This window comes from Vanessa atalanta, chromosome 2 (assembly GCF_905147765.1).
Source record: "Vanessa atalanta chromosome 2, ilVanAtal1.2, whole genome shotgun sequence".
NCBI lineage: Eukaryota > Metazoa > Arthropoda > Insecta > Lepidoptera > Nymphalidae > Vanessa > Vanessa atalanta.
The window spans coordinates 13,399,455-13,425,823 of NC_061872.1; the positions used below are offsets into that span (position 1 = coordinate 13,399,455).

Here is a 26,369-nt window from a genome sequence, read left to right on the forward strand (position 1 = left end):
AAGGTTGATTTAATAAGAAAAGTACTGTAGTGTATAAAACAAATTGTCATAAATAATATGTAAATTTATTTTTGCAATTCAAGCTTAGATCTAGCGACAATAAATATAGTATTTAACAAATACATTCCATTTAAAAACAAGCAGCTGAGCCAACACCAACTTGCGTCACGTTTTACGCAGCGGCGCCTTTCACATTTTCTTGCTGTTCAAATTTGGGATACTTGTCTTCTACATTAGCCCAAGATATTTTGCTATTTGCCAGATCTCTTACAACAGCTGGTACATCAACCAAAGGTAATCTGACTTGGCCCATGCTGTCTCGTTCTCTTAATGTGACTGTATGTGGTTCTTTCATAGTATCAAAGTCAACAGTAATAGCATAAGGTACTCCAAGTTCATCTGTCCTGGCGTATCTCCTACCAATAGAACCAGATGAGTCATCAACTTTATGAGAAACATCCACATAAGTTAATTCCTGGGATAACTCTTTAACAAAAGGCTGGAACTCAACATTGCCACTCAAAGGTAGGACAGCACATTTCATTGGTGCTACAGTTGCGGGCAAGGAGAAATAGGTTCTTTGCTCATCGCCCTCCCTCATCTTGAAATTATGCTCAAGAATACAATACAGAATTCTTCCAATACCAAATGAGGGTTCAATTACGCTTGGAATGATTTCTTCCACATGAACAGTTTTTTGACTCTTCTTAACACTTACAAGGTTTGAAGTAAGCTTAAAATCACCCTTGGTAGTGGTCAATGTGTATTCTCCATTAGAATCCAACTCTGATTCTAATTGTTCCAAAGCAGCAGTGTCCATTGCTGCTAAAGCATCATTAATGAGCTTAGCATCTTTTTTAAATTCCTTTCCAATTGTAGCTTTATTGGGGACTGCTTCCACAATATCTATTTGTTTTGGTGCAGGTAATTTTTTCTCTGCAGCTAACCTGATACCAGTTGCTTTAGTATGCTGGGTGAGATCATAGGCCGACCTGTCTGCACAGCCAACACATTCAATCCATCCATAACTTGACAAGCATTCAGCATCCCAGCAATCACAGGCATAGTGAGCCATTTCATTGCCCATGTGTTGTCTGAATCTAAGCTTCTTAGGGTCAATACCGACTGCTAGCATGTATAAATGAATTCTTGCCATGAAGTACCCCAGTGTTTCATTGTTGACAATACCCTTAGATACAGCTTCACCTATAGTTAATATTTCAGCTGCTTTGCCCTGCTCCTGATTGTCAGCAGAATATAGTAGCATTTGAGTATCTTTAACAGATTCAAATTTAGGGTGATCTTTTGAATCACAAAAGTGTTCTATTTCACACATTGTGAACTCTCTAACTCTTAAGAGTCCAGATCTTGGTGAGATTTCATTTCTGAAGGAATTGCCAATCTGTGCAGCAGCAAATGGTAGGCGGCCTTGATTAAATTCTAGGAGACGTTTAAAGTTGACAAAAATACCTTGTGCTGTTTCTGGCCTAAGAAAACCTTTAACTAGACCAGAGGGACCAATCTGTGTATTGAACATTAAGTTAAATTCAATAGGTGGTGTCAACTCATTGCCACTAATAGGTGATTTCATGTCAAACCTTTTCATTAAAGCTGACATTTCATCAGCATTCATACCATCAAGTTTTACTAAAATGTCCTCTATTTCAGATTTCAGCTCAGCTTTAGTATTCTTCTCACTTTTAATTTTTTCTAAGTGTGCTTTAATAAGGTGATCTAATCTAAAGCACTCACCAGATTTCACATCCTTAGTCATTAGATCTGCAAATCTCTCAACATGTCCAGAGGCTTTAAGTACAGGTTCAGGAGTTAAAATTGAACAGTCAACCTCTAACATCTGCTCTTGAAGAATAAAGTACTTTCTCCAAAGTTGAATCATATTGCTTTTGAGAGCACATCCCATTGGCCCAAAGTCAAATTGGCCAGTAATACCACCATAGATAGCAAAAGATTGATCATAGAAAAATCTTCTTTTTATTAAGTCTTCCATTTTTGCCCTGTCAAATAATTCTTCGGCTGGTGTTAAACTTAATTCCTTATCTTCTAGTACCTTCTTTCTCGACTTTAATTCAGCAACAGCTTTTTTAATATCAATCTCTGGAGCTTTCTCTTCCTTTAGTTTTCTCACTAAATCACCTTGTTCCTTCACATGGGCGCGAAGCGGAGCAAGAATTTCTTCAATTTTAGGATCAGCCATGATGGTATCTTTGTACGGATTTGCTATTTTGATCTTCCGATGAACCTTATTGCTTCCCCAATGCGGGAAATTATGCGTATGTTTAAGGTGGTTAAGTACGAATGGTATGGGTTTACTAATAATACTACACTTATAAACTAAGGGTAAGATGTGTCTCATTTATATGTGTAATAATTTTGTTTTTAAATTAATTAACCCGGTGAAAAGTAAATGCTCGCGTGGTACCTAACAAGTAATAGGTGACGAAATCCACGAAATCAAGTTGGAACTTTGAAATTGACGTTGGCATATAATTGACAACGACATTCAAATGAAATGTTATTTATATTTATCTGTCAGAGGTCATGAAATATTTTGTATTTAAAAATATGAAGGTGATTCACTTTTCACTCATATGCTTAATAAAGTAGTGTAAATATTCATCTAGTTTTTAAAAGTCAGGTATACAAGAATATGGAAAGTATATTTTTATATCGACCGATTTATAAACAAGTAAAGTAATATATAGGCCATACAACTTACTTGGCAACATTTTACTTACTATCTCTTTCATTCTTTAAATCACGGCTTATATGATTACGAGATGAAGCGTGAGGGAAATAGTTTAATTATTTGTTTTCTTTTGCAAATATTTTAGTCTTGACAGCACAAAGAAGTCGGCCATTTTATTACTGCCTGAAGAACGGAGGGAGAAGCGAAGGCTTCCCAAGCGCAGCTTTAAAGTAGTTTTTGAATTGTTTTTATTTTGTGAAACACACATTATACCACGTACAAACAAGTATACGTATGTAGTGTAAGTTTTAGGTGAATTTATGTATTGAGTGTTAGAAAATGGACGATCCGAACAGAATGATGGCGCATAGCGGTGGTCTCATGGGACCTCAAGGCTATGGTCTTCCCGGAGGCGATGGGGCTCCTGCTACGGGTGATGGTGAGGCGCGTAAGCAAGACATTGGTGAAATATTACAACAAATAATGAACATCACTGATCAAAGTCTGGATGAGGCACAAGCACGGAAACACACGCTTAATTGTCACAGAATGAAGCCAGCGCTTTTTTCAGTTTTATGCGAAATTAAAGAAAAAACAGGTAAGATCTAAATTGTATTTACCAGATATCATATTATAAATGTTAAGTATATGGAAGACATAAATCTATGAAGCAGTTTTTCCTTAACATATTTTTATGTTACATAGTTTTGTCACTCCGGAATACCCAAGAAGAAGAGCCTCCAGATCCTCAACTGATGCGTCTAGATAACATGCTGATAGCTGAGGGGGTCGCAGGTCCTGAGAAGGGTGGTGGAGCTGGTGCAGCAGCATCTGCTTCAGCTGCAGCAGGAGAATGGGGTGATTATCGATTCATTACTTTTGACTAGAATATAAAAGAATCTGGGAAAGGTGTAATATGGAATGTTTTGGTATAAGGGGTTGTTAGTATAATAATATTACCAATTTTAGTTATTCTTATATATCTTATACCAACAGAGTAAGATAATGTTGATCGTCAATGAAATAAAATAAATAAAATAAGAATGAAAGTAGACTCAATATATCTATATTTAAACAATGGTGCATAATAATAATGATATTCTAAGGGTAATTTAAAAAAAATCATATGATCTTACACTATTTACAAATGTAAATATACAATAGAGGTATACTTAAATATCTTGTACATTGTGATGTATGTAGGCTGATAATGAATTGTATTGTGGATAATCCGATAATGAATTGTGTTGTAGAAAAGTTATCCACAAATATTTCTGCTTAATATAACTATGCAACTAATACATTTTTTAGGGGCTTTCATATTTCCTTAAAAAATATTTATCTTCATATTTAATTAGGTAGTTATCTTAGCCTATAACAAAATCCTTCTAAGAAAAAAAGTTTTTAAAGTAGAATGGTGTAGTTAAACTGCATTCTCTGCCTTGATTTAATGAATCAACAACTAACAAGGCATTGGGTCAGATTTGCATGTTCTCTTTTTGTCCCTTTTGCTGCAACTTAAGGCACTGTGGCCCAAGCAGATAACGCGATCGAGCATTCCGACTACCGTGCGAAGCTGGCGCAGATCCGTCAAATCTACCACCAGGAGCTCGACAAGTACGAGAATGCTTGCAACGAGTTCACTACTCACGTCATGAACCTCCTTCGAGAGCAGAGTCGTACGCGTCCCATCACGCCTAAGGTTAGCGCACATACAAAATAGTTGTAAAAATTTACAAAATATTTGCAGTACTTTTTCATAGTCATTTCAAATATTGTGTGACAATATCTACTAAAAGAATATGCTGCAATCAGATATGTTCCTGTATACATGTAAAAAATGATCTTAATCTGGTATTTGGTTTCTTGTAAAATAATCATAAATATTCCATTTTTTTAAAATATTTCAACATAACAGGAGATAGAGCGCATGGTACAGATCATACATAAGAAGTTCAGCTCCATCCAGATGCAGTTAAAGCAGTCCACTTGTGAGGCTGTTATGATTCTACGTTCACGGTGTGTATATGTGTTTTTTTTTTTTAGTGTGTCATATTATAATAAATAATTCATAATATTTTATATTAATTTCATTATTATAACCTTCATCAGATCAATTGGCTTAATAATGCCGCCTTCAAAATTATATTTAAATATCAAGTGTCCAGCTCAACCTCGGCCTCAAACAAAAATGAAAATATATGATCGCTTGCAGTTTCCTGGACGCTCGCCGAAAACGGCGCAACTTCAGCAAGCAGGCATCCGAGATCCTGAATGAATATTTCTACTCACACCTGTCCAACCCCTACCCGAGTGAGGAGGCCAAGGAGGAGCTGGCGCGCAAGTGCGGCATCACCGTGTCCCAGGTACTGCTGCGGTAACGCTCCCCCTGCCCGCAGCTTCCTCGACGCGCGCCGCAAGCGACGCAACTTCAGCAAGCGCGCGCTCGACCTGCTCAACGACTACTTCTACTCCCACCTCGCAAACCCCTACCCGAGCGAGGAAGTCAAGGCCGAGCTGGCGCGACGCTGCTGCATCACCGTGTCGCAGGTACAGTCGCGGTGCCGCGGGTGAGTCAGTACTCGCAGGCCACTCGTCATCTAGGTGGGCGGGCACGCGGCAGCAGTTAAGTCATTAAGTTACAAATCATGGTCTCTTTGCGTGACATTCCATTTATTTTGTATATCGTGTTGTAATTTTTCTGGATATTGTTTCATTAGTAATACCAGAAAATAAATGAAGAGGCATAGAAATAATCTATATTTTCTTAAATTATCGTTCCATCTACAGGTGTCCAATTGGTTCGGCAACAAGCGCATTCGCTACAAGAAGAACATCGGCAAGGCACAAGAAGAGGCGAATCTCTACGCCGCCAAGAAAGCCGCCGGTAAACAAACACATTACCGTTAAACTTTTTTTGATAAATTCTTAACTAATTGAATAATTACAAACTATAAATTTCTGGACACATTTTATCTTGCAATTCTGTCATTTTAATAAATTTTGGTCAATTGTCAAACTGACAAAAAGAACAGCCTGATGGTATCACGAATTCCATCAAATATTTAAGTAACGATCCTTTCTACTGTAATGATAAAACAATGATTCCCCTCGTCCAGCACAGCAGACATAACAACTCATGATAAAATAGCCCGAGGTATATACCGAGCGCTAGTCCGCTGGCTTGTGGTGTGTAGTAAAGCGTTTGTTGTACGCGTGGTTTCCGCACACAGACCTGTCTTGGGCGGGCGCGGGCAGGCGCGATGCGCGCTCTCCGGCCGGCCTCGCCTCATACAACAGTAAACAGATTATATTGCCCTCTACTCTACGTTCTAGATGAGCATTAAGCTCCAGCTGGATTATCGGTTACAATTTCTTTGCTTTTAAATATTCTAAATCATATCCGTTGTCCCTATCTATGAATTCTGGGATAGAATTGGATATCGACCCGAAAGACTAAATTAGAAAATAAAAATGTATTGGTTTAAAAGTAAAGTAACTTAATAAATAATTCCTTTTTTAAAATTGTTAGTAAACAAGTCATGTTAGTTAAAAAATAGGGACAACAATAAATAGTTAAAGAGGCGCTAGAGCATAATTCTCGACCAAGCGTCCGCCGACCCGACGCTACAGAGCGCTGTTTGTTCCGCAGCGGCGGGTGCGTCTCCGTACTCGATGGGGGCGGCGTCGGGCACGGCCACGCCCATGATGTCTCCGGCGCCCACGCAGGACTCCATGGGCTACTCGCTGCCGGCGCCGCCGTACGACCAACCGCAGCCGCCCTACGACGCGTCCATGGCCTATGACCCCATGCACCAGGACCTGTCGCCCTAGGCGGACTCGGGTACGCACCTCGTTACGATACGCGATGCGATCATTGTGTGATATTATCTTATAGTACATATATTCGTTCATTTCCAAATGCGTATCCAAATATGTCACACATAAGGTTCGTAATTACAAAAGTGCATGAACATGCAGTGAATTTGTAGCATAGTAGTGTTAGAAAGAGCTAAAATTTGCTGGTTATATACGAGTAGTATTAAATTCGACTGAGAACTATACGACTCAAGTACAACTCAGAATTAACGAAGTCACTATGGAACATATTTACAAAATTTCTGCTGCAGTTATATACCTTCTGTTTAATAAGTATATTTATTTTCAGATGCAAGGCATAATCGTGCAGCTTCCACAAAATTGCCATTAATGTAATGCGGCACCGAGCGGCAACGCCGCGCCCTAGCTCGTAGGACGTTGTATACTAATCCCACACTGTTCTTAGAATATATGCGATTTTTTTTATCGAAAATGTATAATTTAACTTGTATTATTTACAATTTAACTATGTTATTGTCCAGTATTTATTAACATTTTTTAATGTAATTCATAAAGGCAGCTCTCAAAAGTATTATTTTCGTTTGGCCCAGTGATTTCTAAAGTAATTATTTGGCAGTATTAACCACGAAAGCGAGTGGAGGGATCTCGTTCATAAGTTCACTAAATAATCCTCACTACGGTGAATATAAATATACGATAGTTTTAAGATAATGTAGTGTAATGTTTATCTGTAAGCGTTCAGGTATTTGCTGGCTAGTGTTCGACGCAGGCGAGACTGAGGGTCGAGCGACGCTACAACTCACTGTGCGCACGATAGCGAAACGAAGCGTTCCTTTTTACAAATTATACTATTTATATACACTTGTTCACTAATCGACTCAGATACAAAACTTGTGCTTAAAGTTCAACATAACGACGTGATCACCTGCTTCGAAATCAGCATCAACGAAGTAAGATAATGCTTAGTACACGAGTATTTGTAGTTTTGTATCTGGGACGGTGTATGAACGATTGAAATTCCTATCATAATTATGTTTTTTTAAAACTATGTTTTTGTAGTGAGTAGTATCCGTCGGTCGGTTTTCTTCAGCTGTGCCGGTATAGTGTGCAATTTTATAATTTTATTAGAGGGTTGTGGTCGGCGCACACGCAGTATACAATCCATACACGCGAAGATCTATCAGCAGATAGAAATTTTATCCATTTATATAATCATGTATTATTTTGTCATTGCTATTCGGATTTTGTGAATATCAGAACGATAAATATATATTTTATTTTATGTGGTGCTAACGATGTTGCTGGCACAAAATTTTATTTTTTTCATTTAGTATATAAGTTAATGTTAATGGTTTCTATTTTTTTATTTGATTTCGTCGTTCTCGATCAACGAAGCGTGCAGATAATATATTATACGAGTGAAATTAAATTGATTGTTCCACTTAGAGATAGTTCGGTTATAAAATTTTTAGGAATAAGTCTATGTGTTCTAAATCAAGATATCTGAAACAGTATACGAAAAAAGATAAATTTAATTGGAGTTAAATGTCAGTGGAACACTAACTGCAGCACGCCGCTGCTTTGTCCCTACGATGTAACTAACGGAAAATATTTATACGATTTTCGTAATAGATTTTAATGAGATTTCGATAGATATAGTGATACGATAAGAGTCAGCGGCGTGGACACATGTATACGACGACGAGTTCAATGTTATTGCGACCATCAGATTGATTAAATTACATTTTTGTGTAGTTAATTTGTGACTTTTATTTTTATATTACCTGATGCCCCTCCAAAACAAACCATTTAAGCTAGTTTGTCAAAATGTTAACCCTTATAATGGCCATAAACTGGGATTATAATAGTAATTTGCAATTCCGATAAAGGTTTTTAAAGAGTAGAAAAGACCTCATTTTTTTGTACATATGTGACCTACATTTATAAAATATTATGAAATCTCAAGATCGAGATAAAATTATAACTGCAAAGAAGCCATCCACCTTGAAATAACATTTATGGTCAATATCAATGCAATGGGTCAATGTCAGCGTTCTAAGTACTGTACCACAATAAAATAATAGAAAAAAAATCAAAAATAGTTTTTATATAGAAATATTTGTATCCATGCTGTAGCATATTATCATAAAAATATATTGTCATCGAAGCTATACGGAAAAACTCAACATCGTAGCATAATTGGAAGAGGTTTGATGTAAAAAAAAAACATTGCAAGTTTAATAAAAAGTTGTAAAGGGGTCCGTCCTTTTTTTTTGCAGAACTTATTCCACTATACTATGCTCTGCTGGATAAAAATATGTCAAAATTTTTATTTGGCCGATCTCAGCTGATCATGTAGGTAGTATTTCATGTCGAGTCGAGTCCTTTTTTAATCTACAAATATTTTGATGATAAGATACAAGAGTACGCCCAAACCAGTGCTTAATGTACGACATTCTATCGCAGATGTTTTACTCATCGCTCTCAAGAGTGTGCATGTGACCTAGAATACTAAAGGAAAAGTTAATCAATTGTATTACTTAGTTACATTATGAATTTAGCAAGTTTGCGGTTGCATTAAATTTCCCGCGAAAACCGTACTGTGTTAGTCATCATTACAATCGCAATGAAGTCTACTGTCCAATGAAGTCATCAGTTTCACTTCAGTAATCACTTATCAGTATCGCCACATAAGTCGAGTCAGACGCTTGTGTGCATTCAGTTAAGTATGTTAAGGTATTTGTCAACCTTAACTAATACAGCAGCCGTAAATAAAAAATGTGAGTAGGAAAACTTTGTTTCATTCGCTCACGGGAGCTATAAATATTTCACGGTAATTCTAAGAATGAATCGACATAAAATTGCATAATATTTACAAAATGTTTGAGCGTCTTCTATGACTTACTAGAGCCTGATTGTTGTAATAAATATATAGTAAATTTAAATATATTGTGTGTATGAATAAAATATATTTTTGTCTTTAGTTGATTAATCTATGATGAATTTTGATTATTTAGCTTCATACAAATATAATTTAATCACAGAAATAGGTATAGGTACGAGTAAGTTTTTTTTTTACACAATTTAGAACCGGAAAATGAAAAAAAGAATAATATCATGAAGAAACAAAATTCGTTTAATAATGTTTGTTAATTTAATAATATAATATATGTGGTTTCAAATATTTCCGAGACACTTCAGTCTGGTTAGGTATAAAAATCAAAATATACTTTATTCAAGTAGGCTTTTACAAGCACTTTTGAATCGTCATTTAATAAACTATTTTAAGTTAAGGTTAGGTATAAAGTTTATAATACAGTAAAATCCCATAAATGTCTTGGTGGGCTCAGTGCATCTCTCGTGTCAAGGTGAAAATTGGAGCCTTATCCACCACGCTGCTTTTATTAGTTTGAACGAAAACTTTAACAAAAATTAAGCTCGGGAGCTAACTGTGACATTTGAATACATAATATTCAGTTAACGTGGCCAGATTATAATACATACATACTTGTATATATTTTCAGTAATAAGAATGACAAGTATCCACAGCGCATATAAAGACGATGTTCACGATGTGCCAATGTCTGTTATAATCAGGCCTTTCATTCCCGAGTTAGACGAAAAAAAGGTGCATTCTCTTATGGACACTATTCAGGTGAAAGATTTTTGTTTTATATAGAATTTAAGAATTATTAATATTGGTTCTTTATAGAGACTTTCAGGTGACTTTATAGGGACCAATAATTTTGTCTCGAAGTATTCCAGTTAGAAGAGTCAGGGAGCCAGTATAGTTAAAGGCACGACAGACATAACTTCTCACATTCAATGAGTGGTAGTGATGACTTGTCATTATATGGACTATTTCATCATTGAAAGCCTACAAATAATTATACACAGTTCAAATCAAATTATGTATTTATCTGAGTATGTTTTCCTCACTTTGTGAACTTTAAATTCAGATAACTATCATTATCGCAGAGATAAAAACAGAAGAACTTAATTTTAAAATGCATAATTATGCAAATATTCGACAAAAATATATATTTATATTATTTAAAAAAATGTATAGCCGATGTTTTAGTCTATACGTACTTAACCTTTCGAAAGAATTAAATCAAAAGTATATTAAATTAATTCAAAACCAATTCATTTCAGAAAGAAGAAGTACAGGGTATTGTTCCTCCAATAGACATTCTCTGGATTAAGGGTAGAGAGGGGGGCGACTACTACTACAGTTTCGGAGGGTGCCATCGTTTCGCGGCGTACAAGAGACTAAACCGACCCACAATACCAGCTAAGATAGTTAAATCTACTATCGCAGACTTGCAAACTTATTTAGGTAGCAGTACACCAGATCTTAAGTGACCTTGGCATAGATATTGGTGTAAAAATATTGAAATGTCCAACACAAAATAATAACCTACGTATGGAGTTGATTTTAGATTGATGGATGGATGTAAAAAACTTAACATTGGCCAATATTAATTATATTGTTGCTTACACAATCGCAAATTAAAATTTAAAGCAATATAAAGCCAACATTTCGTCGCACGTTATGTGGAATACATTTTAAACGATTTATTTATATTTATCACAAATTATACATAAACTTTATTTAAATAAAGTATTTTTTTAAAGTTTTCAACAGTATTATTTTTCTTCTAGAGAGGAATATAAAATGAAAGTCGCAAAATTCTCCAACTTTGTATTTATTGTGGAGGCACCTTATTTAACTACAGAACAATGAGATATGCGATTTCTGTATACATAATATATTTACAAAGGTGAACATAAATTAAATCAAAATACATTTACACAACAGCTGCTCCACAGGTGCTCTTGTCCACTACATAAAAAGCGTACTGAACACAAAATAACGCTAGCACCGACAAATATATCAAGCATTGCGTCCGTACGAACAGAGAAAAATATATTTAATTGTAATTAAAATTATGATATATAACGTTTTCAAATTCATGAATATCAAACAATACTAACTAATGCTAATAACTGTTTCGCATTAGGGGAGCTCCTTGCAATGTGAATTACATAACTGTTGTTACACTTCATTGTCGATTCTAAATAGCATTTACCAACATTTTTGTACGATTAATTTCTAAGTATACATTTTCTTAGTCTGTTCCATTGCTTTCTATATAACTACATTTTTATATTGTAAATAATTGTCAACTTTAAAATACACTCTTGAATGAGTCAAATTATTTTATGGAAAATTAAAAACCCTTTTCTATAGGTACATTATAAGATAGATACATTTCTCCAATACACTATACAAGAAAATAGATGAATTTAATAAAATAAGTCTATTGATATTTGTACATGGAATTTGATATTCAGTATATTGATATATAGTAATCAAATCATATTAGCACATTTAAAGAGATCATCAGGGATTTATATTTTTTTACAATTTGGCACGATACATAATTAATATCTTGTTTCAATTGTTTACATTCATTTTGCATTTATTTCCTTCTTATTTTTGTGTAACACAAAGGGAGGGAGCCAAATTGATCAAGTGATGATCAGCGGTGACCATCGCTCATAGACATTGCCATTATAAGAAAAATATACATTATTCGACTATTCCCTATTATTCTAGATGTTACGTTTCCCTTGCTTGTATCACTTTTAAATTTATTATATTCTCAATAAACAAAACATCGAATATCGCAAAAAAAACAATATTCTTATTCTTTTACACAAAATCATGCAACAGGGATAGAGAACTAAGAGTCATGTATTAAAAATATACATCTATACATTGTCACAACAAATATTATTTCCCCTATGACTATACCAATATCATTTCATTTCATAACAACCTCTGCGCCTCATTTCCGATATCACTTCTGTTTTTAATAAAGATATTTTTTATATTTACATAACTTCACAAATGCATAAACAAGTTCATAGTGTTTATTTTATATCAGATATGAAATATTTGCACATTGTTTTTATTAAGTTATCGTTAATAGGTACTTTTTTAATAATTAACATAGTATGATATACATTTCTAAGACAGAAGAATATCAAGGTATTACTGATTTCACTATAATAAATCAATTTTGAATTTACAATCGAATTACAACGAATCCCGTTCAACTCATCGCAGACCGAGCGACATGATCATCATTAGGATCTTCAATCTCTCCTATATTTTAATATTTACTACATAAGAAATATTAGACGGACTAGAATTTATATTATTTCATAACTTTCGTAATACATGAATGAATAACATTGTTGATGCATTATGAAAGTTAGGTCAAACAGTTATAAATAATTCATTAATGTTGTCTAGCTAGAGAGAATAATGATACATGAAGACAAAATCCTTGTCTCATTTGAAAACAACTAATCTACAAGATACAATATATAGTATTACTCTCGTTATTACCAATTTTTATAATATTTAAAGAGTTTGTTTTAAGCATTTTCCAAGTTATATTTGATTAAACATTTATTTACAATACAATATTATAAATGTTAGTGTTAAATTATAATATTTATTAATTGTCATTGGGTTCAACATTAAACTTAAATACATAAATCATTGGTGGGTCAATTGTGGTGCTCACACTGAAATAGTTGTAAATTTTTTTGCTTATAATTGTTTGCAATTCTTCAGAAAATCACAAACATCATCATACAACCAATATAAACCGAAGCTTAAATTTTAACCAAACATTTAGAGACTGAATTTGAGCGGAACTTGATGATGGATTATATTTTCATAATAAGGTAATTTATTACTTTTAATCATATTACTCATCCATTTAAAATAATATTTTTACATTCATGTTTGTTCTATTTAATGAGTTAAAGTGTCATGATAATGCCGAATATTGTAACTTTTTATTTGTTCATATAGATTGTGTAACATATTTAAATTCATCAATATAAAGACAGATACAACGATTAAGAAGATGAATATTATCAGTAAATATTTATTTCAATTAATATTACGTTATATTTAGTTTTTGATTGTCTTGGAATGTATAGCTAAAATACTGTAATGGGCGACATCTAGAATATCGTAAAGTAAAAAAAATATATTTTTCAATAACAGTTTAAAATAAATAGGAATTATATATTGATTGCAGTTAACTTTAGTTTTTAATTAATATAAATATAATTATATAATTGAATCTGTAATTAAATGTATGTTTCACTTTTTAGTTTGGCACACATTCTCACTTTATAACAATTTAATTAAAACATTATCGGTACCATTCAAACCAACATTACTATCTATTATACTAAATCAATTAGCTCATGTACTAAAAAGTTTTATAAAGAAAATGGCAGTTATCTCTTGTTCGTCATGTCAGATATAATTTTGAGCACAGAACGAATTAAATTTAAGTAACAAATAGAAACTAAAAAAATGCTAACATTGAATATAGTTGAATTAGATGTCATTTAAAACATATTAAAGGCTTAGAAGAGAGCTATAAACCAATCTATCTTTGTGATTTTAGACCAAATGTTTTTGTGCGGTACATTGGAAACCTCTATTAACTCTGTCATTAGCTTGTATACTAAGAATTCAGTATAAGTAATCGAAACTATGAATAGTTTCGTTTACTTATTTAGATTAAATTGTGCGTAAAGGCATTTTTATTATTTACTAACTAGTCAGATGCAATAGTAATAAATAATAAATGTTGTTAAAGGATTAATATTTTTGACAGTTCCGAAAGAAAAATATATGATTTTTAATGACATAATTACTCCTTGCACTTATACTTAATATTTAATTGTTTAGATACGATTTATTTTGTGCCTAGCATCACTTACTTGCCAATAAGCGATTTGATTACTGCTTGAAATATTAAGACAGTCTGTTTATTTGTGCATATCTTGCTATACACAATCTCTATACGATAGTATCATATAGCAAGAAGTATTATATCGCTACAACGTAAACTATGCGTATCAAGTAAACTCGCTTTGTATATTTTCTAATACATCAAATATTATACTTTAGTTATTTTATAGTAAAAATATGGTAGACATACAATTCCGTAGTACTCCGAATTTAACATTTAACTACAATAAGGAAGAAGTTTCCATACCACTTATTTATAAGCAATGAAATGTGCATTGAAATTGCATTGATAGGATATGATTGTAACATTTTTTATATCTATCTAAGTATTATCTATGACTTGAAAAAATAACTTACATAGTTCACAAAAATAAATATACATTTGACTCGGTTCTAGAACATCAACAACAACATTTCATAGCGATCACCTCGCTCGCTAAGATATATTTCATACACACTAAAACCCCGCCGTGCGATTCATACATAAAATTTCTTATATTGCACATGCAATATTAAATAGATTTCTTTATAAATTAAAGGACAATCGTCCCTTGTACATTCGACATAGAATTCTATATTGTAAAGCACGAGTATTTAAAGCATTTTATCATATTAGCACAACAAGTAACACTTATTCCATACATCGTCTTGTTCATTTCATACTTCGGAAATTTTATCATCAACATAGATTTGCACTTCACTTTAAAGTTCATTTTCAATATATTATACGATTAAGTCTAAGTTATCAAATCAATTTACACAATAAATTAATATACGCCTCTACGTATACGTGCCGTCATTACGAAGGTAGTCGCAGACGTAATTTGTAGTTTCTTGCGAAATATAGTTTCATCTGAAACGTAACGAATGATTTCAAATGACTGATATTTATCGGCTCAGTGATATAGCGGTGACGCCTTAGACGAGGTCGCCGTGGTCGTGCTCGTCCAGGTCGCAGGGCGCGGGCGGCGCGGAGGGCGCGGCGCGCTCGCGCTCGGCGACGCACAGCTGACATCAGTCCAGCGCGCCGATGCACTCGGGGTCCTCGCGCACGCACTCCTTGGGGAAGTAGCCGGATCTGTTGTCACCCTGGAATATCAATTATATGTGTTAGTTTGGCGCGGTACTAGCCCGTCTGTGTAGGTGCAGCCGCTCGCCGGTTATTCCACAGCGTTGCTAAATATCTTTGATATAACAATATAATCGAACTCCGTTCTTATATCGAAAGTCACTACACAAATTCAATTCCGACTTTGAATGTGATTTACTAATAATATGGTGCCACTAGTGTCACCTTGTCGAGCGTGCGTCCTTTCCACCACCCGCGGCTGTCCCCCTCTTTGCTGAGCACGAGCACCTTGGCTCCGGGTCGTAGCGCCAATTGCGATGCCTCCAGCGGACGAAAATCATGTATGACCGTTGCCACCACTCGCCGGAATGGCCAGCGTAGATTGGAGTTTAACCTAGGACACAAAGGAGCTGTGATTACTAAATGTATATACTTAACATGCTCACATTTGAGACGCTTAAGATAATTAAATTATTACTCCTTCCTGATATTATACCTTCGTTTATAGCACTCTATATATAACATTTGTCACAACCAAATATATTTCACAGGAGCATCTTACCCGACAAAATTCTCAGATAAGCTGGTCTTTTCGTAGTAGGAGATCAGTTCCACGATGCTGCGGAAGAACCGCGACTCGGAGAGGAAGTAGTGCGGCACCTGGTCGATGGGCTTGCGGCACACGCGCATGTGCTTCACGGTGTTGTCCGTTCTGTTGATTATAAAAATAATTTATATCGATTAATAATGGAAATAAGACATATCTAGATTACGCCACACCATAGGTGTAACCCATAAAGATATATCGGCAATATAATTCCATGAAGTTGCAAGTTGTGTCTGCAAGTAAGAAGTAGTACATCTGTACTATAACGGGCTTTACATTGAACAGCAAGATTGGACAGAAGGACACACGGTACAAGGTGAAGTGAAAAAAAGATAATACATCATGTCAGATATAAAGCTCAGCGAACGGTTAAATAAAATATTAGTACAACATTTGTGAATCGACACTAATCATCGAATGCTATTGATCAGCAATAATGCACAGATCGGAGCTCGCGAGCCCGCCGACGGAGTCGGTCCGTCGCGTGGCGTCGGCGGCGCACGTACTTGAGCGAGAGCGCGTAGTGCGTGTCGTTGTGCGAGGGCGGCGGCAGGCTCTGCACGGCGCGCGGGCGCACGCGCAGCAGGAACGTGCCGTCCACGCGCCGCTCCAGCCGCGCGCGCGCCGTCTCGCGCCCCATCTCGCCCACGTACCTGCCGGTGCCACACGTTACTACTGCTGCTGCTACTACTGTTACATTATAAAAATAACATCTCGTATTGAATCACGGTATCTTTAGAATATGTTAAAGCCATCTTCGAGTGACTTACCACATGTAGTAGTGCAGCGCGGTGTCGGGCTGATGCGCGTGCGGCGGCAGCGGCGGCGCCGGCGCCAGCCCGCCCCTGCAGTGCCCCGACAGCGCGATGCAGTCCTTGTGCGCGCACGCGTTGCACACCGAGCACAGGTAGCCCTGCAGCCGGACAGGTGTAACAAATCATTATGGCTCGGTTCACCCCGGACATTAGGATCCTGACTGCATTGACCGTCACACACCTGGAATATTCTGCCCTTGAGAAATTTGGAGCAGTGGTGACACGTCGCGGGCTTCTGGAACGTGTGCAAGACGAATTTGTGGTTCGTGCTTCGGCATCCGGGGGGCTCCAAGTTATCTCTGTCGAGGGAGGAACGAACGCGTTTAAAAGGTTTGCACAGAATGCGTATTCGTTTCGTGCTCTCGTCGCGAGCCTTCGTTTAACAAGTGCAACGTACATGGCGTCCTTGATGGCCTTGAGCCACTTCCGGCGGCAGTCGTCGGTGCGCGCGTACAGCGTGAAGGTGGAGTCCTTGGAGCGGCGCACGAGGTAGAAGTGCGCCGTCCAGCGCGCGTCCCCGCGCAGCGCGCGCCGCCCGCCGCCCTCCTCCACGCGGTACTCCGCCAGCCGGATGCCCGTGCGGTACGAGTACTGGTTGTCCTGCGGCGCACACACTCGCTACACTATCCGCGCGACCTCCCGCGCCTCCACCCCGCTACCCCCCGGCGTCGGCGCGCTCTTGTAATTACTTAATCGTCATTGCATATAATATGTACTCGCATTTCAAATATTCATTTAAAAAATTAAACACTACGTGCATGCTTGCTAACATCGATATGACGAATAAAATACTATTTATATATTATTCGTGGTATTTAATTTGGTTTATAAAGAGAAACTACGATAAGTACTACAGAGAGTCAGACTATGATTTTCAATAAACAATTTCTCTGCAAACATTTTATCAAGAAATGAGTCGGTCGCATCATGCGGTGTAACCTTGTTCCAGTAGTTGCGTACATGCGTGTAATGGAATATTCGAATCCGTTAAAACATACTCATTCAAGAGTAACTCAATCCACAAGTCACTACCTCACCGCCCCTCCGACTACGCTACGTACAAACCAACTACCCACTAGGAGGCCGCACGCAAAGCTATGTTAGTAGTGTGTGTCGATATTTACGGTCGGGTAGATCACCTTGACGGGCTTGCAGAGCAGCATGAGCTTGTCGAACACGAAGACGTATCGCGAGCGCAGCTTCTGGTCCTCGTGCGCCTTGACCTTGAGCTCCCCGTCCAGCAGCAGCCGGCCGTACGCCGCCAGCCCCGCGCCCCCCGCGCCCAGCGCGCCCGCCTCCCAGTCTATTATGCTCTCCTGGGGGATGTTACTTGTCAGACACGATTTTATGCCCGTTTTTTGGGAAGGCAAATGAATCACCTGATAGATGGAGGATTTCTCCCATGAACCATGAATTCCCAATTGTTGAATATTAGGAATGGATGATCCATTTTTCACCAACTATGGGATTCAGTATTGAATAAATACATCAAATAAATTATGTTGTTCATCATTGAATAAGAGCATCATTGTTCTAGTGGCTCGGTACCAATGCTGGAGATCGCGAGGTCCTATGTTCAGTCTGTTAAATCCTTTGTTGGTCCTTACCACCTGATGGTTAGTGGTCACCACTCACCATAGAAAATGCGCTGTAAGAAATATTAAACGTCCCATATATCACCAATGTGCTACCGACATTGGGAACTAATAGAATATCCGATAGGTGGTACTCAGAGCGACATGAATGTAATCGATCAGGGGGGGGGGGTTCAAAATAATAAAGTGAACACTTAGGGGTTCATTTAGCTGTTGTCGTATTTACCTGAACCTTAGCCAGTAGCGCCAGTACCTCGCTGTCTCGCTTCACCTCGTTGATGTACTGCGCCACGTCCACCATCGCCTCCTTCGCGCGCTCCAATCCGCGAAACTCTTCATGGTTCTACAATACACGTCTTAATTGAACAAAAATCGGCAAAAGAACTAATTATCATTTAATATTTATTTCGTATATCAAATACAAATTAAAATACACTGTTTCCAAACGGGCTCTTTACAAGCACTTTTGAATATTTCCTGTACAATTCAACATAAAGTTACCACTTGTTCGGACGTTATTTTAACTCTTCCGAGAAGAACCTATATTCATCCTGTGTTAAAATTAAGAAATACTTGCTACCATACTACTACTCTAAGTTAATTTGGAATCGATATATATATATATATAGATATATGTACTATTAAATGAAATAAAAACCCATATTACCGGTTGTGTTTCATGCACGAGTTTGTCCAGGAGCAGGTGGTACTTGAGCACTCTCTGCATCGGCACAGAGAGGATGTCTCGCAGCTGAATGCGACCGTCGCTGTGCTCCTTTTGACATTTCTGGAACGAATTGACGCTGATCAACTACGCACATAGACCAGTGCCTTGTATGTATAATCTATTCTATCCACAAAAGGACAAAAGCAAAATAAATAACATTTGACATCGAATTGACGCAATATCAATGGTCGAGCTAGCATAGCTTGAATAATCTATGGTATTATTTATTACTATAATTTTCGAAATATGGCGCTTTAAACGTTGACGAAGGTGTTTTCGACATTTTGGAAGTAAAATTAAAGTGGATATAAGTAGTTGAGTTGAATAGTGTTGTATTATAAACAAAGACATATTCATCATAAAGCTGAGTGATTAGCAAATCGCATGAAACACGTAAATCTAAGGTTTGTTTAACTCGATTCCTTCTTCGATTGGAATAGACTGTTGTATAAAACACTCTTCACAGTGTCATAACTAACATAAGCCGCTAACTACGTGAGAAGATGTTACACTCTTGTGGCTGTAATACACCGGCTCCCACCGGCCGCGGCCTTCTCACCAGGAGCAACAAAACAAAGTATTGATATTCTGCAGTACAACAATGGATGATTAGTGATGGAAGCTCATTGAAATCCATTGAAATCTTGTCTATATAGATATGTATAATATAATAATTATATAATTTTAATTTAATAATTAATATATTTTTGGGACATATTTTCTTATCCCTATCTTCTTTCTTGGATATACTGAATTATATTTGAATTGTTTTCCAATAACACTATAATAAATTAAATGAAGAGAAAACTTTACAAAATATAACTTGATTACTTTTTATCAGCATATATGATTATTAATATTTTGATTTGAGCTAAACAGCGTTTTATAAAACTAATACGAACGCTTCAAGCTAAACCTTCCCCACTACGATACCTGGAAGTAGGAGGTCGATGTAATGGCCGTAAACACGCACGAAACGAACTAAAGTATACACACCAAGACTAAGACATATCTAAGCAAATGTTTATAAGCGAGAAAGCTACAATCATTAACATAGCTAGTTTCAATGTAACACGCCAACCGATAAAGTTAGTGTTATAAGGAAATTATCACTTTTTTTAAAACTAGCTGAGTGTCAGCTACGCTTGATACTCGCCAAACATCATACTACTCTACTAGTATGCATGTACTTAGTGGCCAACCGTTGGTCACTATTTTTTTCGACGCATTCACCACTTTAGCAGTATAAGAAAACAAAGAAAATATATTATAATTACTGCGAGTTGCTTGCTGAACGTAGAGTCTCTCGCGTCGAGCGCCTTGAGCGTGTCCTGGGCATTAGTGAGATTGGAACAGTAGTCTCCGTACAGAAGCAATCTCTCCCTCCACGCTAAGAATACGTCCGCCAGTCTCGGGGCGCCGTTCCCCGGCACACAGTTCTCTGTCGCGAGTCGCAATTGTCTCAACAATCCAGAGTGAATATCGTGTAAATCCTGACAGAAAATATTATATTAACTACAGACAGACTTATAAGTATATATCGTGAAACATACTTTATTGCGCACTCTGAATAAATATCACACATAGCAGTAGTCTCCGAGCTTATCACACACAGTAGTTATATTATATAAATAACGTACCTTGACACCAAAAAATATGACTTGCATATCCTGAGGTTTCAAATAAGGCGTCAGCGGCCTCAGGAAGTATTTAATTATTTTACTAAGCACGTCCACGTAATTGCACTCCGTGTCGACCAGTTCTCTAATAACATAGTCCCTCTTTTCTAGGCTGTGCGACGACGTCGCTAGCTGTAAATATTTAAAAAAAAAATTAAATAAATATAATTGAAAGACAAAATAATGTCTATGAATTTAAAAAAGCATTCGAAAAGCATTTAAATATAAAATAGCGTTAACCATTCTCTGCTATCAACATTATAGACAACTAACTACATGGCGGCAAAAAATCAAATGGCATCGGAAGTAATGAGTGTATGAATAATTCAAACGACGATCGGAACGTAATATGGAACTTTTACTCGTACACTTAAAATTCCAAGTGAGGCATGAAAATGGGACCGTCAGTGAGAGCTCGACGTAGAAACCACCAATCAGATCGGATATTACAATAATACCCCCGAGACGTACGAAAGTTAATTTTATAACGCTGGTGAAAACTTTGTATCATAAATTTTGTATAATTAATTATTTATTCACTTTTATATACGAATACAGTGCAGTATAAAGAAAGAAAAATTGACACATTTAATCGTACATTCATAGACAGTGTCGTATTGACAACATATTGATATGTAACCCGAAATTTAATAAACCATAAATTCATTACTCCAATGCCAAAAAAAAAAAACAAAAAAAATCGCGTACTGCGCTGAAAGCGATCGGATGGTGCGGGGCGGCGGGCGGTTCGCGCGCTGTTCCCTTGACCGCACAGAGGTCGTGGTAGATCTCCTCGTCGTGGATGCGGGCGCAGTAGCTCGCGTATTCCCCCACCTCTCGGCTCGCACTCGCGCCGCCGCTGCGCACGCGTCCCAGTTATAACCGAGTCAGATCGAACGAGAGCGACGAATTTGTATATTAATGTAGAGAATTTAGATCGAAAAAAGCTCGCATAAAATGTAATGATATATAAGGAACTAGAAATATTAGTTTACGCTCACGCACGTATTGTATACGAGCGATTCTGTCAAAAAACAAAACAAAACCGAAGGGACTAAGTTACTAGGTCACAGTTTCTAAATAAAATAATCTTATATGTAAACATATATATTTATCTCAAAGTTTTAAGAACACGTATCTGGGAATATTCTATCTAATGGGTATAAAAATTTTATTTGTTTTTCTTTATCATAGGACATTTACGGACTGTTGCTGTATCCATTTGATCGCTTATTATCATCTAGGGCACCATTTCCCAAAGTGTGGGTTGCGACCAACAGTTGGTCGCGTGTGCTGTTTGATGAAGCTAAGTAAGGCGAGATTTTCGGCTAATTAATAATAATAAATACCGAAGTAAAGTGGATGTGTATATCATTGCGGAATATGAAAGTTTTTGCTAGGTGGTTCGCGGTCCAGTCAACTTTGGGAACCACTGATCTCTTATTATCTTAGTTGTAACACTAAACTGTTCTTTTTTTATTTATGGGATTAGTTGGCGGACGCGCATATAAATGGGCCACCTGATGGTAAGTGGTCACCACCGCCCACAGACAATGGCGCTGTAAGAATTATTAACCATTCCTTACATCGCCAATGCGCCACCAACCATGGGAACTAAGATGTTATTGATGATTGATGCCCCTCGTGCCTGTAGTTACACTAGCTCACTTACCCTTCGAACCGGAACACAAAAATACTGAGTACTGCTCTTTTGCGGTAGAAAGATGAGTAGGTGGTACCTTACCAGTGGTGCTTGCACAAAGCCAAGTAAAGTGTTTTGTTTACATATCATAACATAAATTCGAGTGGTTTAAAACGTATCATTTTGTTGCTTTGCTTTTGTGAGTCGTCCCTATCATTTGAGATTCTACGAAAAAATAGGTTAACATAATTTTATCGGAATACACATTCCGTTCATCGTTCTCTCATATACTTGTCGCTATTCGTATGCTTTCGTTCGATCTATTTGTAACGGATAATACACATGGGTCCATACAAAACGTAACACAACTTTTGTACACCTATTGTTATTTCCGGAACGTAACAGCTGCATTTTTGTATACAAATCGTATACATTTTTTTCAACGACAAAGTTGCGTCGTTTCGTTATACGTTATAGTATAGTTTTGTAACGTCAATTTTCAGTCGTGGTTGTGATTTAATAATTTGAATAGAACCTTGTAATACGCTTCGTAAGGAACCAAAGTGAACGAAGTTAAGTTACTCGAGGCATATCGTGTTTCATTAGATTCAACATATATTTTAAACTTTGTTAAAATGTATTGGAAAGGAATTTTTTGCATGAAATACTATAGCCTTGCAATTATGAAGCAATAATATGACTGTTGCTGATATAACATCATTTCTTTAACTAAAAAAAAAAACTTAAAGAAATAAAACGTTTTCAGTAATTATGTTCTAAACGTTTTCATTACTGCGTTAAATACAAATACCCCCGAGTGCACCCGTCTGTCTGAGAGCGCTTATACTAAAATTATAATTTAAATGTAGAAAAACGATTAAAATGATCATTTTTTAAAGTCGACTAAAATACAAAACACTCAACTAAAAAGCAAGTGATGACATACCTAGGGTATATTTTACGTTAATTATTGCCTTTATCTATACACTACATCAAAACTAAACAAATATACATGTAACAAGGAGTGAAATACAGAACCGTCCTTCAAAAATCGTATACTTAGTAGTTGAGTAAGTGAAATGTATCCATCCGACGATATCTTAAAGTCGGGGTATAGATAACGTCCAATCATAAGTGACATTCTAAGAAGCACCAAATGTACCGAAGCACTTTTGTGATAAAGATAAAAATATTACAAAAAAATATATTCATCATGACAAAAAATATGTTAAAGTATTTCTCAAATTCACAAGTTAAAAATAGTTTTGAATTGTAAAATTATCTCTTTATTAATATAAGTTTTACCATAAAATATTTAAAATAAATCGACTTTGAAGGACAGTTCAAGACTTAATAGAATTTTAATCAGCTACACCATCAATCCTACTGCATTGCTATTTTTTCTTTCAATTATATAATAATAATAAATTGGGAGTCAGGTGGTCAGGTTGTAGATATGACTTGTGAACAATCAGAAATAAAGATAAGCGTCAATGACAATCAAACGCCACCTCAGGCATGTCGGAGGTGAACTTGACATAGCAGAGGTCCTCGTATATCTCCTCCACTCGGTCCTCGCACGTGACGCTCGGTATTGTGAACTGTATCCACGGTACCTCCATAGCGTTCGCGTGCTCTTCGTACGATACCACTTCGTAGGGAGGCGGTAAATCCGTCGCTTGGTTTGCGCTATTACAATTGCATATGTTTGAAATAAATACTTTTACTAATGTGTTTGGTACGATATAAATAATAACTACTCACACGGCCTGTAGATCTCTGTAAATATCCTCTTCGGATTGTGTCCTTCTAGCAGAAAATGGTCTGTAAAGATAATTATATATTAAATAAATTGGATATTAAAATTGCAATACATTATAAGGAAACTATGAATATACTCACTGAACATTTCTCGCTATTGCCTTTGGGCACTGACTGAGCTTCGCAAGTGTACACAACACTCTATGAAAGTTGGACAAGTCGAATAACATAGAGGGGTCGAACAGATCTGTCTCTCTGAGTTCAAACACTTCATGGCATGTTCGTAAAAATACTTTTATATTTCGCATGCAAAGGAACTGTGGACAATGGAGAATTTGTTTTGTAAATGTTAGTAAGTTTGTTGATGTCAATATGAAAATAGCAATCAGTGGTGGTCTATTTTTGATACAAAATCTAAATTGTAATTCACTCAGCATGAATTATTTTTGAATATTTTATTTATTTTAATTATATTGTCGACAACTTCAGGTTATCCAATAGAGACAGCTAAAATGTAGTGATATTCTTATTTAGTATTACTTTTATGGTAAATATCTGTCGCTATAGATATTGAGATGAACTTTTTTGACAAATAATTATTTGTTTTGACATAACAATTATTTAACAGTTGTATAAAATAGGTAGTTTAGTAGTACTGTTCAAGTTATGGAGAAATTTAATTTATATAAAAAAAAATATGTATATATATCCATTTAAATTATTTAAGCTTATAGTAATTATTTCAAAAATCCAGTGAATATTTTATTATTAATAAAAATGGTATTTATATCGTAATACTTAATTGCTCTATTTAGATCTCTCAGACAAATTATTAATTAAAATAAACTATTTAAAAAAAAAACATTCATTTCATTCAAACAAGCTTATGTATCACATATGCATATATATTATGTAAGAGATAATGTTAGATTAGTTCAAATATACTAGCATACAATATATAATATACAACATAGTATATTTAGTACACTCACCATCTATTTATCTAATTAATTAAAAGGCTAACAAAGGTCAAATGTTTACTACCTTCTTGTTAAATTAAAAGCATTTAATAGATAAATAAAGTTGATGTACATCAGTTGAAGTGTAATGTGGTTTTCAAGACAATATAATGTAGGTATTTTAAGATATAGACGTATATGCCGACCAGTTCATTCATTAGTGTCTCACGTATATAGCTATAGAATACTCAACAGATTTAACACGCATGATATAGACATCAATGGGCCACTTGCCATTCATCAAAGCATGTATAATTAATGTAAATGAGTAGTGTTACAGCATTTATTGATAAAACATCTCTATCAAAGAACATCCTCTTTATTATTCTAAAGCTATGTAAACAGTTTTTTGACCTGTCGTAATGAATGATATTATATTTACATTTTAACTGATTAAAATCTTGAAAAAAAAACTATTCAGTTTTTTTCATTCGAAATTTATGTTTTGAGTGTGTAGAAAACATTAATTAAAATGAAATATCATTGCACTAAAATAATAACGGTTTAGTGTTAATTAGAGCGAAGGTCGCATAGCTGTGTTTCAAATACCTGGGCCATCTGTGGGCGCTGATTGACATCTTTCATATCGACACATCCTGGATGCAGCACGTTTAGCAGATTACAGAGAAGCACACCATCTCGTAGAGTGTATGCCAGGTCGTGTATGGAACTCGAGTCCCAATTTGACTTATGATCGGGCCGTAATAAGCCACATCTTGTGAGCCAGGACGCGCACTCGCGCCACAGATCTTCGCCGCCAGCAGCCATTATTCACGCATATACTATACTGTACATCGATAGTAGTCACACCAAGCTCTGCTTTTTAATAATCACCAGGCCATTATTAACAAGGGTTAATTGATAATTGACATACAAATTGATACAACAAACATAAAGACAGCCATAACAGAAGAAGTATATGTGACAACTGAATTCCAGTGTGGCCAATACTCACCTTCAAATTATAAATTATTTTAATATTTTTAATTACTTCGCATAAATTTTAGCTATCTATTATTAATTTAAATAACTTAGAAGTATTGAAAATGTTGC

The 26,369-nt window shown here is 36.0% G+C and overlaps 4 protein-coding genes across 8 annotated transcripts; 2 read left to right on the forward strand and 2 right to left on the reverse strand.

Moving 5' to 3' along the window:
* Positions 1–27: 27 nt before the first annotated feature.
* On the reverse strand, positions 28–2,490 carry LOC125073722 (glycine--tRNA ligase). Its single transcript, XM_047684715.1, has one exon. It carries the CDS (start codon positions 2,372–2,374, stop codon positions 173–175), a length of 2,202 nt encoding a protein of 733 aa, XP_047540671.1. The 5' UTR covers positions 2,375–2,490; the 3' UTR covers positions 28–172.
* A 364-nt stretch (positions 2,491–2,854) lies between these two features.
* On the forward strand, positions 2,855–8,306 carry LOC125070865 (homeobox protein extradenticle). 4 transcript variants are annotated; one of them, XM_047680865.1, is made up of 9 exons: positions 2,856–3,305; positions 3,413–3,565; positions 4,231–4,409; positions 4,626–4,726; positions 4,923–5,073; positions 5,498–5,594; positions 5,941–6,006; positions 6,360–6,551; positions 6,876–8,306. In XM_047680865.1, the coding sequence occupies exons 1-8, from the start codon at positions 3,047–3,049 to the stop codon at positions 6,539–6,541; spliced, it is 1,188 nt and encodes a 395-aa protein (XP_047536821.1). In that variant the 5' UTR covers positions 2,856–3,046; the 3' UTR covers positions 6,542–6,551; positions 6,876–8,306. The 4 variants fall into 4 exon arrangements, with proteins under 4 accessions (XP_047536836.1, XP_047536821.1, XP_047536844.1 ...); XM_047680872.1 differs by having other exon boundaries at positions 2,859–3,305; positions 4,249–4,409; XM_047680880.1 differs by lacking the exon at positions 5,941–6,006 and having other exon boundaries at positions 2,855–3,305.
* Positions 8,307–9,224: 918 nt separating this feature from the next.
* LOC125072846 (putative sulfiredoxin) lies at positions 9,225–11,139 on the forward strand. Of its 2 annotated transcripts, none has more exons than XM_047683567.1 (3): positions 9,225–9,327; positions 10,072–10,202; positions 10,703–11,139. In XM_047683567.1, the coding sequence occupies exons 1-3, from the start codon at positions 9,276–9,278 to the stop codon at positions 10,910–10,912; spliced, it is 393 nt and encodes a 130-aa protein (XP_047539523.1). In that variant the 5' UTR covers positions 9,225–9,275; the 3' UTR covers positions 10,913–11,139. The 2 variants fall into 2 exon arrangements, with proteins under 2 accessions (XP_047539523.1, XP_047539525.1); XM_047683569.1 differs by having other exon boundaries at positions 10,075–10,202.
* Positions 11,140–11,240: 101 nt separating this feature from the next.
* On the reverse strand, positions 11,241–26,227 carry LOC125074379 (protein vav). The gene is made up of 16 exons (XM_047685693.1): positions 25,866–26,227; positions 24,439–24,614; positions 24,301–24,360; positions 24,048–24,225; positions 20,856–21,026; positions 20,493–20,708; positions 19,156–19,275; positions 18,715–18,831; positions 18,018–18,209; positions 17,291–17,493; positions 17,075–17,192; positions 16,849–16,991; positions 16,585–16,731; positions 16,034–16,183; positions 15,697–15,865; positions 11,241–15,491 (listed from the first exon to the last, which is right to left on the reverse strand). The coding sequence occupies exons 1-16, from the start codon at positions 26,082–26,084 to the stop codon at positions 15,417–15,419; spliced, it is 2,454 nt and encodes an 817-aa protein (XP_047541649.1). The 5' UTR covers positions 26,085–26,227; the 3' UTR covers positions 11,241–15,416.
* Between the last annotated feature and the right edge of the window lie 142 nt (positions 26,228–26,369).

Coding starts and splice junctions, on each gene's coding strand:
- LOC125073722 (XM_047684715.1), bottom strand. CDS start 2,374: ATGAGACACATCTTACCCTTAGTTTATAAGTGTAGTATTATTAGTAAA.
- LOC125070865 (XM_047680865.1), top strand. CDS start 3,047: ATGGACGATCCGAACAGAATGATGGCGCATAGCGGTGGTCTCATGGGA. Junction 4,410..4,625: donor CGCGTCCCATCACGCCTAAG/GTTAGCGCACAT, acceptor TCAACATAACAG/GAGATAGAGCGCATGGTACA. Junction 6,007..6,359: donor CGGCCTCGCCTCATACAACA/GTAAACAGATTA, acceptor TTTGTTCCGCAG/CGGCGGGTGCGTCTCCGTAC.
- LOC125074379 (XM_047685693.1), bottom strand. CDS start 26,084: ATGGCTGCTGGCGGCGAAGATCTGTGGCGCGAGTGCGCGTCCTGGCTC. Junction 24,361..24,438: donor GCAATAGCGAGAAATGTTCA/GTGAGTATATTC, acceptor TTATCTTTACAG/ACCATTTTCTGCTAGAAGGA. Junction 15,492..15,696: donor AAGGACGCACGCTCGACAAG/GTGACACTAGTG, acceptor TTGATATTCCAG/GGTGACAACAGATCCGGCTA.
- LOC125072846 (XM_047683567.1), top strand. CDS start 9,276: ATGTTAAGGTATTTGTCAACCTTAACTAATACAGCAGCCGTAAATAAA. Junction 9,328..10,071: donor AGCAGCCGTAAATAAAAAAT/GTGAGTAGGAAA, acceptor ATATATTTTCAG/TAATAAGAATGACAAGTATC. Junction 10,203..10,702: donor CTCTTATGGACACTATTCAG/GTGAAAGATTTT, acceptor AATTCATTTCAG/AAAGAAGAAGTACAGGGTAT.